The sequence below is a fragment of the Xyrauchen texanus genome, chromosome 24 (assembly GCF_025860055.1).
Source record: "Xyrauchen texanus isolate HMW12.3.18 chromosome 24, RBS_HiC_50CHRs, whole genome shotgun sequence".
NCBI classification, from domain to species: Eukaryota; Metazoa; Chordata; class Actinopteri; order Cypriniformes; family Catostomidae; genus Xyrauchen; species Xyrauchen texanus.
In genome coordinates this window covers 27,727,543-27,746,897 of record NC_068299.1, presented here as the reverse complement: position 1 = coordinate 27,746,897, position 19,355 = coordinate 27,727,543, and the positions used below count along the sequence as shown (strand labels likewise).

The window sequence follows — 19,355 nt, the reverse complement described above, 5'->3', positions numbered from 1 at the left end:
TACGAGTTTAGAAAAAAACATTTTCTAGGCCTAGATATAGGTTCTAGATGTGTGTGTGTATATATATATATATATATATATATATATATATATATATATATATATATATATATATATATCCTCCTGAGACCCAGAAAAAACTTTTTTTTTATTTAGTTTTTTTTTTTTCATGTCATCACATTGTTTAGAGCATAAGAAACAAATGGTAAAAAAAAAACATTTTTGAAAAATTATATTTTATTCATATGTTATGCTATGTCCTCTGTAGTGAACACCAGGACTCAGTTGTTAAAACAATGAAATGACTTAAAATTATATGTGTAGGCAAAAACAATGGGATTTTTTTTTTCAATCACCAATACATTTTGGGGTTTCAGGATTTTTTTAAACCAAAATTTGTATAAAGATGATTCTCAACTATGTTATGAAAGATATAACGGAATTAATTGATACACCATTTTACTTTATGCAATATGTGGGTAAAATGGGCATAAATTAATATTCCCATTCAATGCAATGTATCTATACATTGTATCTAATTTGCACATTAATGTAATCTTGGAGCAACATTTAATGAAAAAAGAAGTGTAAGAATTGGAGTAATAATTAGCAACATTTTAATAATAATATCTAATATTTCATAGGAATATTGATGTATAATTTATTTACATATTCACTTGTTGTGTCTCCCAAAATGCCTGATAAACATGATTTAAGTCCTGGTGTCCTCTACAGTGGACATGTATGAAATCAATGCCCTGTTCTGTAACAGAAAGTCATTTTTTGATTTGAAACCCCATAACGTTTTCCTGAGATGTTGGTTGATGAAATACAATTTGAAAAGTAGTTCGATTTAAATTATAATTACAATATATTATCATATTTCCATAAGAGTGCTATTTGATCACTAAATTAATGTCAGACATTTTTAAAGACCAAGGAGAAGTTGTTTTCAGGGTGAAACCTCCAAACATCTGGTATCTCTGTAAAGCCCTGAATGTGCTCTTTACAGGACAGACAGAATAACACTGTGACATGCATGGTGTCAGAGAAATACACTAAAATATAATGTCCACTACAGTGGACAAAAGTCTATTCCTGGGTCCCAGGAATATATTTATAATTATATATATATATATATATATATATATATATATATATATATATATATATATATATATATACATCACAACATGTTTTTTTTATGTGGAAATACTCATTTTATTTTGGACGTGTTGCTTATTGAAAATTTATTGGGGGAATAGTAATTGGGGACATCTAGATGATGTAATTTTCTCTTGATCATCGTAGTTCACACACAACGTCACTGTAATGTGTCAGTAAGAACAATATTATCACTTGGTCTAACGTTATACTGCACATAACGCTGCCTTTAAATCTGGGATGGCGAACCCTAGACACATGTTAGGAGAAAATGGGAATCACTCACTATATTAGGGTACACTTTTTAAATCTTATATCAACATAACACTGCATAATTAACATTTTCTGTTGTTCTCCCTGCAGATCCTGTCAAACATATCACCTTTCGAACCTATCCGAACCTGATTTTCAAAACCCAAAGGCACTTTTAAGAGCCAACCTCTATCTCTTCATTATTTTCTATATCTTACATCCTCTCTGTTCTCTCACTATCTATATTTCTGTCCATCTCTTCAATCTTTATCTATCTCACAGTCATCTATTGCTCTTTCTTTCCTCCCTGTCTGTCTTTGTCTACTTGTCTGTCTTACCCATCTTTGTCTGTCTGTCTGTCTGTATCTGACTGTCTGTCTGTCTGTCTGTATCTGACTCTCTGTCTGTCTGTCTGTCTGTCTGTATCTGACTGTCTGTCTGACTGTCTGTCTGTATCTGACTGCATTGCAATGGCCACCAGGCATAAACTTGATTCAAAGGATCCCCACTACCAAGAGGGGAGACGCATGGCTCTGGAGCTGAAACATGAACACATTCTAGCTGAAGCCAAGGTTAGAGTTTTTGTACACCTCAATCATTTTATAACAAACATAACAAATTAAAGTAAAACGTGATGAGGAATATGTAAGAATGATGAGTGCAGAAGATTTAATACAGGTATATTGCATGATGCATCCTGCCATGCTCTGTGACATGTGTTAATAAGGGAATATAATAATAATAATAATAATAGTACATGCAGTTCCATCCTTCTGAGTTAGAATCTATTCCAAGGTTCATTTAAGCTGTTCAACACCTTACTAACACACTATGTTGTGTTTTCCTTTCACAAGTTACCTGCCTTTTGGTTACCGTACTTTTATCAACATCAGTCTTACAAGAAATATTAACTCCAATACACAGAGAGCAGCTGATGAGAGGAAACGTGTACGAGACCGTCCACACACCTCTAAAAGGGAGTCTGTAGGACGTGGTAAGCCGAGGGGGAGGCGAGGAGGGCGACGCCAAGCCTCCGCTACAGGTTATATCTGAATTATTTGACATTTGTAGGAATTTACTATGCCAATGTTGGACCAACTCAAATTAGAACAATGTAATTGTTCATTGAGAGTTTAAAATATTCAAATATATAAAAAGACATTAAAAAGTAGATAAACCTTTCAGTGACACTATTGTAGAAGACACTACCAAGTACTTAACAAAAATATGTCTGATTTCATAAATTGTTTAGTATATAGTTTGAAAAGAAGAACAAGAATAGAGTGTGATAGCCTAACTTGTTCTTATTCTTCTATGTTTTGTTTTACAGCCACATACCCCACGGATGAGTGCTCCCTGTCATCAAGTGTGGAGGTTCCACTTACTTAATCCTCAAGAGGAATTTGGTAATTCACAGTGATGAATTTATGAATGTACAGTATAAAAAAAGTGTTCATTCTGATACTGATCAGTTGACATTTATTTGTTCCTTATCTATAGTGAATGATCCCTTACCGCTTTATTTTTGGATTTTCTTTACAGAAAAAAATATGGAGAGGCTCTCTGATATTTTGGCGTCATGTCCTTCTGCTGCTCAGCCTCAAAGTAGCTCTGCATCATCATGGTCTTTTCGGCAGCAGAAAGCCTCAGAGCGCTGGAAAGAAGCAAGACCATACCACCTAAAATGCCTTATTTCAAAAGAGGCTGTTGGTCATCCCCTGTGTTGGCTTTGCAACGAGCCTGCTGTTATTAGGTTGGTTCTCTTACGAGAGGTTCTCTCGTATTGCGTAAGCTAGCTTACGCTACGGGAAAGATTCATCTTTTCTGAGATATTGAAGCCAAAAAATTTTCCTTAATTTTTGTATCCATTGTCAACGCAGTGCGGCAGCTGCAGACCTTGAGCGGGCTATCTAGCGAGCTCATAGGTTGCTCTGCGGCAACTGCTGCAGCCTATAGACGAGCTTGGGCGAACTCGCATCCAATGAGAGGCGTCCACGTGCTCACTGCATCAAAGCCCGCAAAAATGGGCGTGACTAGAGTGCATATAAGCGTAGTTCGTAGGCTGGAACCCTGATTTTCATCTCTTCAGCGAAGCTCTTCGCATCACTGAACTGGAAGCCGCGTCGCCGTTCGAGGGGCATCAAGCAAGCGTGGACAGCGCCGAAGAAGCCGGCCGTCTTCGCCACCTTCAGCCGTCCTGCGAGCTACGCCATCCGGCGACGTATCCTTTTTAAAAGCAAGCTAGTTCTTAAGAACTTCACAAAAGAGTACGAGCGTCTTTTTAAGATGCCTCGCTCCACTTGCGCCTCATGTCGCGCTCCTCTCAGCACCAGAGACCGCCACATCATCTGCGCTCTCTGCCTGGGACTGGGGCATGCAGAGCTCGCCCTCGCCGAGGCGGATGCGATTTCTGCGAGGAGCTGCCGATGTCGACCCTGCGGGCTCGACTCGAGCGCTCAGGACCGAAGCCGCCGCGCCGCCTTCCGTTCAGCCGCGCAGAAAAAGCGCCGCTCTCAAAGGCTGCCGGAAACAATGGTAGAAGCGATTGCCTCGCCGGAGCCCATCCCTCGAGCATCGCCTTCACCCTCCCCGCCCACCAGCGTAGTTGCCGCCGAGCGGCTGCTCTGCTGCCATCTCGGACGAAGAAGCGGAGGATAAGGGCTGTTCCATCATGGCTTCGGACAGCGAGGAGTGGTCAGGCTCACACGCCTCCTCCTCGGCCCAGGAATCCAGCAGGACCTGCGCCGGAGTCGAAGGGGAACTAACACGCCTCCTCACACAGGCCGTTGACTGCCTCGGGCTCGACTGGTCACCGCCCCTTGAGCAGGCACCCAACAGACTTGACGGCTGCTTTCTACAGAGCCGCCGCTGCGCAGCACCCGCTACCCGGGCCGCTCCCTTCCTGCCGGAACTCCACGCCGAGCTTTCCAAATCATGGAAAGCGCCTTTCTCGGCCAGGGTCCGATCCCACGTCTCCACCTCTCTTGCTTCGGTGGACGGCGCTACTGAGAAGGGTTACGCTTCCATCCCTCCGGTCGAGGATGCGGTAGCAGCACACCTTTTGCCCGCCCTCCGCGAGATGGCAGTCTAAATCAGTGCTCCCGTCTAAGGCCTGCAGAACAACTTCCGCCTGTGTTGGCCGCGCCTACTCCGCCGCCGGCCAAGCTGCATCTGCTCTGCACTCTATGGCCGTCCTACAGATCCTCCAAGCGGACCTTCTGCGGGAGTGGGATGAGGAAAGTAGGCATCCAGAGGCGGTTGCAGACATACGGAGTGCTACGGACCTCGCCCTCCAGCTACCAAAGCTGCAGCCCAAGCTATAGGGAAGTGCATGGCGCGCTGACTGTGACCGAGAGACATCTGTGGTTAACGCTAGCCGACATGGGAGAAGCAGAGCGCTCTACGTTCCTCAACGCACCGCTCTCTCCATCCGGTCTCTTCGGCTCCGCGGTGAATGGTATCATTGACCGGTTTTCAGAGGTCCAAAAAGCCACACAAGCCATGAATCTCTTTCTGCCTCGTCGCGCTAACTCCTCTGCAGGCCGCTCACGTGATCAGCCTCCTGCACGAGCCTCTTCACAGTGCCCAGCTCAACAATCTCAGACTTCTCAGCGTCGACAGGGCGGCCGCCCTCGATCGCGCTCAGACAGCCGCCGCAGACCGCCGCCCCCCCGTGGGCCTCGATTTAAGGTAACGCTGAAACCAGAGCAATCGAAGTCTTCCTAACTTTGTTGAACAAACGACGGCTCAGTCCCGCCGCGGCTGGACCACCGTCAAAGCTTTGCCCCCTGTCAGTCCCCTTCTCTCAGGCTACTACAGTGGTGAATTTAGCAGCCAACAAGCCGGTAACACTGCCCGCTTGCCTGCACTCAAACGCCGTTTTCACGGCGACCCAAATAAATCTTGTAAAGAGCAAACATGTCTTATGTGTAGAAAATGTGCCCACAACCCAGTGTTCGCCCCTACACACAAGCATAACACATCCCGTGCCCCTATCAGAGCACGCTCACATAAAGCGGTTACGAACCGCTCGAGCGCTAGAGTCAATAAATGCGCCCACGAATACGTGCGTGCCCATTCTCTGCCCGCTCTGTTACACGGCCAGCAAACATTCCTCTGTGTGTAAGTCCCGTGCCCATGACTATGCTTGCGCATCACGTAACAGATGTGACTCTTTCCCCATTCATTCCAATCGGGAAGTCACTCACAAAACAGCCTGTTCATGCTGTCTGCGAGCAATCATGCATGAACACACTAAACGCGCTCACACATTTTGTTCAGCGCTCTGTGTGCGGCAATCAGAGCGAATTGGCCATTCACCCTCTAGCGTTACGCTTCAAAGCGTGGGAAGCTATTCCAGGGATATCCAAGTGGGTGTTAAGCACAATACAACAGGGCTATATGCTACAGTTCGATCGCCGCCCTCCTCGCTTCAGAGCGGCTCGAAACCACTGTGAACACGGAAGCAGCGTGCATGCTTCGTTCAGAAATAGCAAGCCTTCTGTGCAAAAGGGCCATAGAGAAAGTGCCACCCTCTCTGAGCGAGTCGGGGCTTTACAGCCGTTATTTTCTTGTTCCCAAGAAAGACGGCAGCCTCAGACCCATATTAGATCTCAGGGTTTTGAACAAGGTGCTTGCAAAAAGACTGTTCAAAATGCTTACAATCAGGAAACTCCTCGCGCATGTGCGCCAGAGAGACTGGTTTATTTCTCTCGATCTGAAAGATGCATACTTTCAGATTCAGATAAATCCCGTCACAGGCCATTCTTGAGATTCAGCCCGACGGCCAGGTTTATCAATACACCGTCCTCCCGTTCGGCCTGTCCTTAGCACACCATACTTTCACGAAGTGCATGGATGCGGCGCTCGCACCCCTGTGGAGTCAGGGTTTGCAAATTTTGAACTATTTGGACGACTGGCTGATTATGGCACAGTCACATATGGAGCTTCTGTCTCACAGAGCAGTTCTCCTCAGCCATCTGAACAGTTTGGGTCTTGCAGTCAATTGGACCAAGAGCTCACTACAGCCCAGTCAGACAATTTCCTTCCTTGGAATAGAACTAGACTCCGTGGCAATGACGGCTCGCTTATCTACACAGCGCGCGCACCGTGTTCAGCGACTAGCCACATCTTTTCAGATGAACAGCCTCACGCCTCTGAAGAAATTCCAGAGAGTGCTAGGTTACATGGCCTCAGCCGCAGCAGTACTTCAGCTGGGTTTACTGCACATGCGCCGCTTCAGCATTGGCTAAACACCGCGCGTCTCGCCGGGCTTGGGCCACAGGCCGCCAGCCCATCAAGGTGACTCAGACCTGTATATCAGCTCTGCAGCCCTGGACAGTGGCCGAATGGTATCAGCGGGGAGTGACAATGGGAGCTGTATCTCGCCGAAAAGTCATCTCGACAGACGCGTCCAACATGGGTTGGGACGCGGTCTCGCGAGGGCTCTCCGGTTTTCGGCCTATGGTCAGTTCAGGAAAAGCTCCTTCACATAAATTGTCTGGAAATGATAGCGGTCGAGTACGCCGCTCGTCGCTTTCTCCCGGTCATTCAGGGTCACCACGTCCTGGTCCGTTCGGACAACAGATCTGTGGTATCCTACCTAAACCGTCAGGGCGGTGTCAGATCCAGGAACCTCTTCCATCTGACGAAACGCATACTGAGTTGGTCCCAGTGCCACCTGCGCTCGCTGAGGGCGACGCGCGTGCCAGGCCACCTGAACGACGGCCCGGACAGACTGTCCAGAGACAATATTCCCCAGGGGAATGGTCCCTGCACGCTCAAACAGTCCAGACGTTATGGCACCTATTCGGCAGAGCAGAGATAGACCTCTTTGCGTCCAAAGAGAACTCTCACTGCCCAATATTTTTCTCGAAGCGAGGACGCAGCTGGCCCAGGACTGGCCCAGACGCCCGCTTACGCCTTCCCTCCCGTCTCGCTATTGCCACAGGTAATGCAGAGGATCAGGGAAACGCGTCACTCGGTGCTCCTCATAGCCCCGCGTTGGGAGAATCAGACATGGTTCCTGGAGCTTACGCAGCTGTCACTGACAGCGCCGTGGCTCATCCCAGTGAGAGCAGATCTCCTCTCTCAAGCTCGCGGCACAATCTGGCATCCCCACCCAGAGCTGGGCGCTGCATGCGTGGGTGATCAACGACTACCCGTCGCTCTGCCAGAAGGAGTAATAAACACCATCATACACACTAGAGCCCCTTCCACGAGAAGACTCTATGCGTCAAAATGGTCTGTGTTCTCAAAATGGTGCACCGACAGAGACCTGGACCCGCGGACATGTGGGGTGTCGTCGCTGCTCGTATTCCTACAAGAGCTGCTGGATAAGGGCAGATCCCCATCCACGCTCAAAGTGTATGTGGCGGCTGTTGCGGCGTTCAGCTGAACCCCTGCACGGCCAGTCATGGGGTAAAAACGAGCTGGTCATCCGCTTCCTCAGGGGAGCTAGAAGGATGAACCCCAGCGCTCCCATCGAGTTCCTATCTGGGATCTTTCTATAGTTCTCGAAACTATGAAAGCCCCCTTTCGAACCACTTCAATCCGTGGATTTGAAATACCTTTCACTCAAAACCGTTTTCTGACTGCCCTGTCATCAGTCAAACGTGTGGGAGACCTTCACGCGCTGTCTGTCAGCGCTGCGTGTCTTGAGTTTGGACCAAGTGACTCCAAGGTCATTTTAAAGCCTAGACACGGCTATATTCCCAAGGTGATCGGTACTCTTTTCAGAGCACAGGTCATTTCCCTATCGGCGCTACCAACACCCGATAGCGAACGCGACGCCAATCTCCTTTGCCCGGTCAGAGCACTGAGATTGTATACTGCGCGCTCCGCCGCTTTCAGACGCTCTGAGCAGATTTTTGTTTCGTTCGAGGGCGCACCAAAGGTCTCGCCGCCTCGAAACAGACACTATCTAGATGGATAGTGGACGCTATTGCTGCTGCATACGCGTCAAAAGACCTGCCATGCCCGTTGGGCATTAGGGCTCACTCCACTAGAGGCATGGCATCCTCGTGGGCATGGTCCAGCGGGATTTCCATTCACGACATATGTGTGGCAGCGGGATGGACTTCCCCTCCACCTTTGTCAGATTTTACAATATGGAAGTGCCCGCTCTGCAGGCAGAACTACTAGCGGTTTAATACGCTACAGCTCCCCTGGTGAGCTGCACTGATGGGTCACATTCCACACAGACCGGCACCGCCGCTCTGTCGTTCCCTTCCCACTATGTGCTTATGTATTACACAATCAATGACCCGCATTCTTGCCGGCCAAATATTATTTCCCCACTCATAAGGGCTCCCCGGGTCCCCCTTAATTCCCTGGGGCTCATACAGTGGATGCTTGAGCGCACGGCATTGACAATGGGTTCCGTGAGCGTAACCTAGCTTACGCAATACGAGAGAACCTCTCGTAAGAGAACGTATCGGTTACCTAACGTAACCTCGGTTCTCTCTAGATGAGGGAACGAGTATTGCGTAGCCGGCCGTGCTTCGCGCCACGGCGACTTTTCGCTTCAGTCAATGAAAACCAGGGTTCCAGCCTACGAACTACGCTTATATGCACTCTAGTCACGCCCATTTTGGCAGGCTTTGATGCAGTGAGCGCCGGACGCTCTCTCATTGGATGCGAGTTCAGCCCAAGCTCGTCTATAGGCTGCAGCAGTTGCCGCAGAGCAACCTATGAGCTCGCTAGATAGCCCGCTCAAGGTCTGCAGCTGCCGCACTGCGTTGACAATGGATACAAAAATTAAGGATAATTTTTTGGCTTCAATATCTCAGAAAAGATGAATCTTTCCCGTAGCGTAAGCTAGCTTACGCAATACTCGTTCCCTCATCTAGAGAGAACCGAGGTTACGTTAGGTAACCGATACGTTTTCATTAATACCAAACTTCAATTACCCAGAGTAGGTTTGCTGAGTGCCCTGCTTTATAGGCGAAGATACATGTCTTTTGGGATGGGAGAAGACTTGTATACCCAGATGAAAAACACATTAATGAGAAAAGTAAATCTAGGACCTTCTTGCTGTGAGGTGACAGTGCTAAACACTGAGCCACTATGCAATCCTTTACAATTAAATCAAACCTCATAAAAGTGAAATAGCTTAAATAGAGTGTACAGTACTTTATATGAGTTATTCACCTGAAAGAATGTATTATATTATATTATAATATTGTTTTCTTTTCTCCCTAGGTGCAGAGAGTGTCTTCCTGAGGAGTGGTTCTGTGGGGACTGTGATGTATTGCATCACAAAAAACAGCCACTCCACAACAGGGAATGCGTGATTCGTGGTTTTTTTGAAGCCATTCCTCCAACCACATGCATCATTAAAGGGGAAGTTGGATATTGCACCCATGAGCAATGTACGTTCTCAAGAAAGCTTTAATTTTGCTTTTCAATGTGTGTCTGTAGACAGTTACAGATCATCTAAATTATTGGTTTTCCTTATTTTTGCCAGCTTGCATTTTGCCAACTGTGAAGGTGCCAGACTGCTCCTGTGGAGGCACAAATTTCACTATGTTACCAGGCAAACCAGTGATTTTAATTACCATCAATGGTAAAAAATAAATAAATAAATAAATAAAAAATAAATAAATAAATAAATATATAATTTGATGTTTTTCACACTAGTGTGCTGTGGCATTGTGCTTACAATTGCAGAAGTGTCAGAACATATGGAATAGCACATGGTATTGTTATTAACTGAAACAAAGACAGATGGGTTTTTTTTTGTCCTCCACAAATAACAAAAATTATTAGCATCTTTCCAGCATGATGTCCAATCAACACAGCAGTGTGGAATTTAGTGAATTAGAAGATATAAATGTGGGATTATAGGAACTTGTGCAATGTCTCTCAACCATTCACAATGTGCATAATGAACTAAGTGTTGTAAAATTAAGTATGTGGTAAGTGTGTATTATATTTTAAAAATTTTTTTTTGTTCCAAGGGCGTTTTGACTTGCATCAGCCACTGTATGAATGTCAAACGTGCCAGCAGCAGTGGACCCCTGACATGAAGGACCTCCTAAGAAGTGGATATTGGCCAGCCTCCGTAACCAATTCCACACTTTATACACTGGACCTCCTGAGCTCCCTTCAGGAACTCAAGATCATATCTCTGGGATTCTCCAGACAAGCCTTTGCAAAGCTGCTGGAACATCGCACTAAGTGTGGAGGAAGAGTAAGTGTAAATGTTATTACCATTTTATAAAAAAAAAATCCATAAGCAGACAATATCAAAATACTATTTCATTCTATATATTTTCCAGTCTGGACCTATCAACGGCGATGCACTGCAGCGCAGTTTCTTAGAGCTTTCATATGCATCATTTGAGGAAGACCAGCTCTGCTGTAGTGCTCCTTTCACCTGCCCAGCCTGCACGCCGGAAATGTTGGCTGTTTCAGCAGATGGAAACAGAAAGCTATATCGCTTTTGCCGAAACGGAAGGTGATCTTTCTTCCAGTCTTTTTATTGATTTATTTTCTTACTTCATATATTTCATGAATGGATTTTCTATTTTTCTTTCTTCCTCAGCTCTGATGATCCTGGCTTTTTTGAGGGGCTCTTTGTGGCTGAAGACAGTGCGGTGTCTAGATTTGTAGACACCATACAGAAAGCAGTGAAAAATGCAAGTTGACAAAATAGCTGTTACAATAATAAACGTAACCCCCACTTCAACTACTTCTGCCTACCAACTTTAAAATCAAATTGAGAGAATAAATGCCATATATTGAATGACACCATTGCTTTTATTTGATTTGTCATGTTTGTTTTGTGTGTCATAGACACAGGGAAGAGGCACATGTGGGGACTCCCATTGGACAGCAGCGAGGAAACTTCAAGGAGGGCTTCAAAATTGGATGAAGAGGGGATGGAGGTTGCTGTGTGTCGCCATGGGTTCCTTTTGAAAGCCCTTAATATGTACAGGGGGAGATATTTGCCTACCCTCTGTACCTTCAAAGGGAGCTCATGCCAGCCAAGGCACAATTCTTTGCAATGGACGTGGCATGCAAATACTGGCCATACCTGGAGAAAGTTGCTAATGTCCTTCCTGCTCCTCAGGAACTGACCACTATGAAACCCTTTCTAAGTGTGATGCATGCTCGAGCCCATGCTACTAAGTGTGAGGTGTGTATAATATTTTGGCATCATATGTACATTTGTAATATTTACAAGCACATTAATAATATGAAATATAAGTTAAGCTACACTATATTATCTTGTCTTTTTTTGCATAACCATTTCTTGCATGGAATGTAATGCCCTTTGATGCAAATTGTGGTTTGTGATATTGGGCTATATAAATAAAATTAAATTGAATTTCTTCCACCCTTTACTAACAGATTAATTGGAGTGGCAGGAACCAGGAAGGAGCATGGACAACCGCTGGTGAGGAGGTGGAGCAAGTGAACAGTTACCTCTCACGTTGTGCCCTGATGACCAAATATATGTCCAAAGCAGGTGATCCGAGTTTGCAATATTCGTGTATACTTTTTTAGATTGATCATCATAACCTCATTATTTGCTTTCAACAGCACGGGTGGACATGCTTACATTGCATGCAATGGGGTGGAATGAGAAAAAAAATCTCTCTTTACATCAGGCACTTTCCACAAGATATGTGAAGGTAAGTCTCATATTAATTGTTTTGTGTGTCCTTTTGTTGTGTTTACTTGGCCTGTTGTTAATCATACAAAGTTTTAATCCTGATTATTGTATAAAACTGTTCATCAGACTTTTCAGAGACTCCATGATGAGACTGCAAGGCTAGCTGACCTAAAAACAGAGCTAGATTGCACAGATGAAGTGGTGTCACAGTGGCTATCTGATGTAAAGGAATGGGCAGCTGGTGGTAAGCAAAAGAAAAAACAAACATCCCTTTCTACAATCTAAAGTTTGATATTAAAGAGCAGCAAAAAATAGTAGGCGGATCATCATCTAATGTGATGCCACATTTATGTCAGGTTTATTAGTATATTCCAGTTCCCTGCAGGAAGTGCACATACAAAGTTTAAATAAGTTGGATTAAAAGGTTTTACATAAAATTCAAACAGAGAAACGGTTCTGTGTTGTTTTAACAGTAAATTTGCTTTCACTATATCTTCTACAGAGACACCTGATACATCTCGTGCCAGTCAAGGCACAACACACAGAGGAATGCAGCAATCAATTGAGGGGCTCTACCTTAGTGTGAGGCACCGGAAGCGAACCCTCTACCGTCAGAATGGTATAACTATATAATATAATAGGTTGATAAATTCAGGCTACTGTATGCATCCTACTCCACCAACATGGAATTAGCAAATAATGTAGTAGCACAGTTCAGTTCAATCATTGAATTCTGTTCTTTAAATGACCAGTCTGTAGGATTTAGTGGTATCTATCAGTGAGGTTTGACGATTGCAACCAGCTTCCCTCACCTCTATCATTCCAAGCTACGGTAGCCGACGAGAAAATGTGAGAGGTACTATCTAAACCCAGTGTTTGTTTGTCCGTAGTGTGGCTACTGTAGGAACGTGGAGGTGCAACATAGCGGCCTCCGTGGAAGGGGAACGTATTTAGATACAAAACTGCCCATTCTAAATTAATTAATGCACAATTATTATTTTCAGGCAATCATGAAAAGTGTGTGTGTTAGTTATTCCTGCAAATAGATTCCCCCCAAAATGTTACACACTGAACAATTTGTTTCCCATGTCAGTCTACATTATGATTTTCACATACTTCAATAACTGCAGCTTTGCTTTTCAATTTTTTGGTGCTATAAGTTTTTTTCTTGTTGAAGAGTTCTGTCAAAAACCTCTGCCTCTGTACTTCATGTCTTTCTAGACAGCAGCAAGTTTCGCCATCGCCTTCGAAGGAAGCTGGCAGAAGACAAAAAACTCCTTCTTCAGGAGATACAGAAATACAATGATCTTGTACTAGAATCGGCAAGAACCATTGACGTAGCTGTGGTGGAGCATTCCCTAACTGGAGAGAGTACTGTGTCTCAAATATGGCCGTGGGAGGTTCATGGCAGTGGTATGTCTGTTTTTAGATGCTTCACAGGAATTTATTTACAGTTCTGCTTTATAGAGTATACTGAACTAAGGCATGCATGTTACATATTGAGTGTTGTAATATTAATTTAGTTTAATGGTGTATTTTCAGTTTCCTTATGTATCAATTTGACAAAAAAGTCAATGTTTGTAGTGATTATGCAAGATTGTCTCATGTATACATATAACTGTTATTGATTCTTAGCAAACATGTCAATCAAGAAACGAGTGCACGACCAAGTGATGTTAACAAGGCGACTGCATGAGGAAACAAGAGTTTTGGTGTTGGAGATGGCACAACACTGCACATGGTTGCAGAGCCTGGCAATGGTTCTCAAGAACAAGTTGGCTGAGGAGGGTAAGTTTAATTAAAACCCTGTCCATCTAATGTGTTAAAAAAAAACACACAAAAAAACACATCAGTCACAGAACTTGGATGGAGTAGAACGGTTATGGCTCTCTTTGCCGTGGTCCTTTGAGATATACATAAAATGGGGATTAAAGTTGTTACTGTAGCTATGGTAACAAGTCAGTAAGGCTATAAAGATTCACATTTGCTTGAAAGATGTGCAGATTTGTTGTACTATGTCTGTTACTGGAAAGCGGAAATGAACAAAAGAATTTGAACATTGGAATTTGTTTCCTGATGTGTTACATGGGGTTAGCATAACATCAAGTTTAATCTTATTATTATCTCCTCCAGTCAACATAGAAAACCTTGCTGGTCAGCAAGTAACAAAATGTGTTACTTCAGCACAACTGTAGTGAAGAAGAAAACTGTTAACTTAAAACAGCTATCAGACATATATATGCTGCTTTGGGCCTCCCTCCATAAAGTCACCTCAGTGAACCATCTTGCCTTAAGTTGTTTTATACAGAAGCTAGCCTGTGTCCCATGTCGGCGATACACATAAAAATGCCAATCATCCTGCTATTTAGATTTGAATTGTTGATATCTTTTTACTCCATTTAAGTTATTTGGCCTTATGAAACAATCTTAAAAGTAGTATCAGTGATTTCAGGCCCAAACATAAATGATCACATTCATCTAATCTTTCCTAACGATCCGCTAGCTGCCCGCCCCATAAGCAAGCCGTCAAAAAAACGCGTCTCTGTAGGCAGCCTAGGCTCTGAGATCTGCACACAAAACAATTGCGCTTACCACCACTCAAAACCAAAATAAATAGTGTTCCAACCAATCACGGCGGGTTTTGTGAGGTTTTGCGCTCGTGCACGGCTGCCTATGACGGCTGCACGCGAAAACCTCACAACACCCACCCCTGTCGGTGATTGGTTGGAACACTATTTATTTTGGTTTTGAGTGGTGGTAAGCGCAATTGTTTTGTGTGCAGATCTCAGAGCCTAGGCTGCCTACAGAGACGCGTTTTTTTGACGGCTTGCTTATGGGGCGGGCAGCTAGCGGATCGTTAGGAAAGATTAGATGAATGTGATCATTTATGTTTGGGCCTGAAATCGCTAATACAACCTTTAATATAGTTTGTCTTTAATGTAATCTCGTTTGTATTTTGAGACGTAGACCAGGGAAATGAGGGACTTTGCTGTCTCTTAAGAAGAAAACTGTCAGAGGTGTCAGAAAGGTTCCAAGTGGTCCTCCAACAGTACAAGACTGCCTTAGGTCCTGAGGCCTCTGTCCTTCTACATGTAGAAGAGGAAGATCAAAGTGGCCTCAGTAGTCCAGACACCAGTGAGGATGAAGAGGAAAACACAATTTAGGTAATTTATTTATTATTATGTATGTTTGTTTGTTTGTTTGTTTGTTTTTTGGAATAACCCCCTGTTACTGTTATTCTTAATAATTTATTTGTGTATTTTATTAATGCTTTACACACCTTACTTATTCTAAAACAGCTGAAATTCACCCTCTTATCCTAATTCTTGCTTTTTGGTTTTTCCGTATTTCCCCAGATGGAAGCTGCACGAAGGACTATGTTGAAGGAAATGGACTTGCCCTATATCTGTGTATTATTAGTATGCTGATTGATTAACCACATCAAAATCTTGTTGAAAATTCAAACTGTGTCTTTAGATTTTCCAAGCAATTTAGTAAGCACATTGCACAGTTCGTTGAAAATGCACAAACCTCTCAGTATAGGTGCACCAATCTTATTCAAAATTGTCAACTTTGCATGTATGATATTACCAGATGTAATTACTGGGCTCATATGATATTAGGGTAGTGAATACTCTTTTAAGAGAGAATTGTGGTGACCCTGTGACCTTTCCTTTTGCACCAAGGTTAGGCCAAACTTTTGACTTGCATACAACAAATGTTATGAACCAATGTCTGTAATTTGCTGAGCAATGAATCATGTCATGTTGACCTTATGACATTCCCTGTAGCAAAATCATTAGACCAGAATGTAAAATTGAATATTGTTTAATTGGGCAGATTGCCATGAAATCTTGTAAGCACATGATGACTTTGGTGACCTCATGACAATTCCTCTATCATCACATTTAGGCCTTAATGTAAAAACTCATTCTTGATTGCATTTCTCAATATTCACTTATTCTGTGGTGCAGCAGCAGTGTCTGTGTCAGTCTATGACATTTTGTTTTTTCCCAGAGGAGGCTGCCTATGGATCACTACTTGATTGAGTGTATATAACTGTTGTGTAACTTTATATTACTGCAAAGATGCATTATAGTATGTATCAGAAAAATACACCGTTTTTTATTTTACGATTATACTTTATATTGTATATTATTACAGTTGACAGATGACTTAATTCTTTGTTCTGCTGGAGCTTTTTGCAAGTGAACTTAACCTCACAGTCCAATGTTTTTAAATACAGCCTTATGGCTTGTTTGACAAATATGCATTTGGTGTATTTTCACTGGTATTGTTGTGAAAGACAAGAAATAAAGTATTTCCAAAGATGAATATTTTGTTTTTACTTTCATACTTTATTGAAAAACAATATTTTATATTTTTATAGTTGATAAAAAACATCACACTGTGGAATCTTGTTTACAGATACACTTTTTAACAGTTTAAACTCTGTTTAACATCAAACTGCATTATTAATTAATAACTTTAATGCATGTCTTTTTACTTATTTTCAAACAATCAACCTTGTTTGTAATTAAACAAGATCTATCATAATAAGTAATGTGTATCTGTTAGGTGTATAATGTTACAGTTTTTCTCTAATGCTGAAACACTATAACTATGGATTTGAACTCAAATTTCAAAAACACAACACCGTTTATCATAAAGCATACCCTTTTCCCCAAACTATAAACACTACTCCCCAGTTTTGACACATGAGTCAGATTTGTTAAACTTTCACTGCAAAACTTTACACACACATCCATTTATCATTGCCTACACAATGTTGTAATTTAGAAAGCACTACACAAAGAGTCAAAACTGATCACACAGCAATCAGAACCTTCAACACACTATCAGAAAAAAAGGTACAAAAGCTGTAACTGGGACAGTACCCTTCAAAAGGGTTCTAATATGTACCATTTAGGTACTAATAGGGTCATTCCTGGTATGCGGTGACATTTTGGCTTCATAAGTGTTGGGAAAAAAAGGACATGATTTTCATGTTTTTAGCATTCTACCAAAATATTGACATGTTTAACTATAAGGAATACATATTGGTCAAGCTCAGGGACTCTGAAAATAATAATTATGGGTAGATTGTTCAGACACGGCCATGAAAATATTCCACCCTGTTAGGGACATATACATAGTTATCACAACATGTTAATAATGTAAATGTTAAACAATAATGAGCTTTTCTTGGATAGTATATGTCCCTTATGCCATCTTAGATTTTTTTTTCTTCTTGAAACAAGCAAAACAATTTTTGATGAAGAAAATATGTCTTGATTATTAAAAACTGGTACTTTTTGTGCCCATCTTTGCAAATAGGATGGTAAATAACAATAAAAATTGGCTCAAAAACACATATATGCTGTTAGTGCTCCTCACCTCACAAAATAAGACAAAAGTATGCCAAACATTTAATGTTGCTGTCAAATTATTATTTAAAATGACTTGTCTAACAGGGTGGAAAGGAGCATAACAGGGTGGAACGGAGTATAACAGGGTGGAACACCAGTGTTAACAGGTTCAGTGGATGAGTGGATGAAAAAATAGATTTTTTTTTACATTATAGACATTCACATTACAGTATAACTGCGATCAATTTCAACATTGTAACAATAGCAGAATCCTTTTTGGTGCTGAATAGAAAGTTATATGTAGGACCTAGTGATGTTTAATAACCTTTTTAATAATAGTTTATTTTCATTAATCACTATCTTTATATTATTACATTTTGAAAGTTATATTTTAACACATTTTAAGAAATAAATCATTTACCTATTGAGAGTATGTTGACAGTCTGTCATGAACTCCAGAAAATCAGTTATGATGTGGCTTTGACAGTTACAGATTTGAAAAGCAAAAAGGTGGGGAAAATAACTTTAAACTCTAATGGAAAGAACCATCTCAGCATAGGATGGTATACTACATATAAATAACCTTTATATAACAATCTTTGATACTGAGTGTAGTAAATATAGATAGATATATAGATATGTATATGTATACATACATAGAACTTGCTATATACATTAAATACTAATTATTCTATTAGAATTTCCACCCTGTTAGTTTCACATTCCACCCTGTTAGGTTTATAGACCTAACAGAGTGGAATCTAACAGGGTGGAAAATTCTGAGCAAAGTTAGCCATAGTTCTTTGAGTGATCAACATTTAGCTAGCTAACCTTCTACAAATTAACAGAACTTTTATAACTATGTCAGATTTGTTTTACATTTTTTTTGATAGGACAAACATTCTTCATAACAAAGCCTAACAGGGTGGAACTTTAAGGGTGGGACAAGCAGGATAACATCTCAAAAACTAAAAAAAAAAGTTAGGAGTGAGAGTTAAAGCTTACCTCAGTTTGTACAGTTGAATTCCAGCAGGTAAAAGAAATTAAATCACTTCTTGAAAATGGTCTCAATGAAATTGCAGTTGGATTTGGAAGGCAAAAAAGTACATACTAACAGGGTGGAAGATGACTTCAGGGACGCAGTAATTGAAGAAAATTTTAAGAAAAATACCTATATTTTCACATGATTTATATGTATGATTAGATGCAATTTAGCCTAGTCTATAACATAATTAAAAAATATTTTGAGGTTTTTGTCATTTCATGGTTTATATTTCTTGCAGAATTGATTACTGTGCACTGAGGACATGATATAATTGAATGCATACATCAATTAAAATGGTGTAAAATACAAAATAGTATTTTTAATGTCTATTATCTCTGTTTAAATTGTAAAGAATACTTAAATCTACAATTTAAGCCATTTATTATAAATATGTGACTCATTTTAGAGAAAATATGAGTATATAAATCATTGGGACAGGAAAAGTCACTGCATACCAGGAATGACCCAATATGTACACGTTTGGTAGCAATATGTACCTTTGAGGGACTTATATGCAGTGGTGGCTCAGGGGTTGAGGCTCAGGGTTACTGACCAGAAGGTTGGGGGTTCAAGCCCCAGCACCACCGAGATGCCACTGTTGGGCCCTTGAGCAAGGCACTTAATCCAGGTTGCTCCGGGGAGATTGTCCCTGTAATAAGTGCACTGTAAGTCGCTTTGGATAAAAGCGTCTGCCAAATGCATAAATGTAAATGTAAATATGCACTCTTTAGGTACAAAGGTGTACCTTTTGAAAGGTACCACCACAGTGACAGCTTTTGTACCTTTTTTTCTGAGAGTGCAGATCGATGAAACGGACAAGATGAGAGGGGGAGGAGAAAGGGGAAGGGCAAAGAGACAAGCAGTCTCAGATGAGATTTGTGCCAGCTCCCTAGTTGGGGTCATC

General features: G+C 42.0%; 1 protein-coding gene and 1 long non-coding RNA gene across 3 annotated transcripts; both read left to right on the top strand.

Moving 5' to 3' along the window:
- Positions 1-2,792: 2,792 nt before the first annotated feature.
- Positions 2,793-9,764, top strand: LOC127617723 (uncharacterized). The gene is made up of 3 exons (XR_007967376.1): positions 2,793-2,822; positions 2,959-3,169; positions 9,619-9,764. It is a non-coding gene; the product is annotated as an uncharacterized LOC127617723 (long non-coding RNA).
- A 1,631-nt stretch (positions 9,765-11,395) lies between these two features.
- Positions 11,396-16,365, top strand: LOC127617720 (uncharacterized). 2 transcript variants are annotated; one of them, XM_052089792.1, is made up of 9 exons: positions 11,396-11,557; positions 11,773-11,890; positions 11,965-12,056; positions 12,164-12,281; positions 12,540-12,656; positions 13,259-13,450; positions 13,673-13,825; positions 15,005-15,201; positions 15,394-16,365. In XM_052089792.1, the coding sequence occupies exons 1-8, from the start codon at positions 11,399-11,401 to the stop codon at positions 15,199-15,201; spliced, it is 1,146 nt and encodes a 381-aa protein (XP_051945752.1). In that variant the 5' UTR covers positions 11,396-11,398; the 3' UTR covers positions 15,394-16,365. The 2 variants fall into 2 exon arrangements, with proteins under 2 accessions (XP_051945752.1, XP_051945750.1); XM_052089790.1 differs by having other exon boundaries at positions 14,999-15,201.
- The last annotated feature ends 2,990 nt before the right edge of the window (positions 16,366-19,355 follow it).

Excerpts from the sequence above, each read along its gene's own strand:
- LOC127617720 (XM_052089790.1), top strand. The coding sequence starts at position 11,399 with ATGCCAGCCAAGGCACAATTCTTTGCAATGGACGTGGCATGCAAATAC. Across the intron at positions 12,282-12,539 it reads AAAGGAATGGGCAGCTGGTG|AGACACCTGATACATCTCGT; the intron begins GTAAGCAAAAGA and ends TATCTTCTACAG. Across the intron at positions 13,826-14,998 it reads GAACAAGTTGGCTGAGGAGG|ACGTAGACCAGGGAAATGAG; the intron begins GTAAGTTTAATT and ends TTGTATTTTGAG.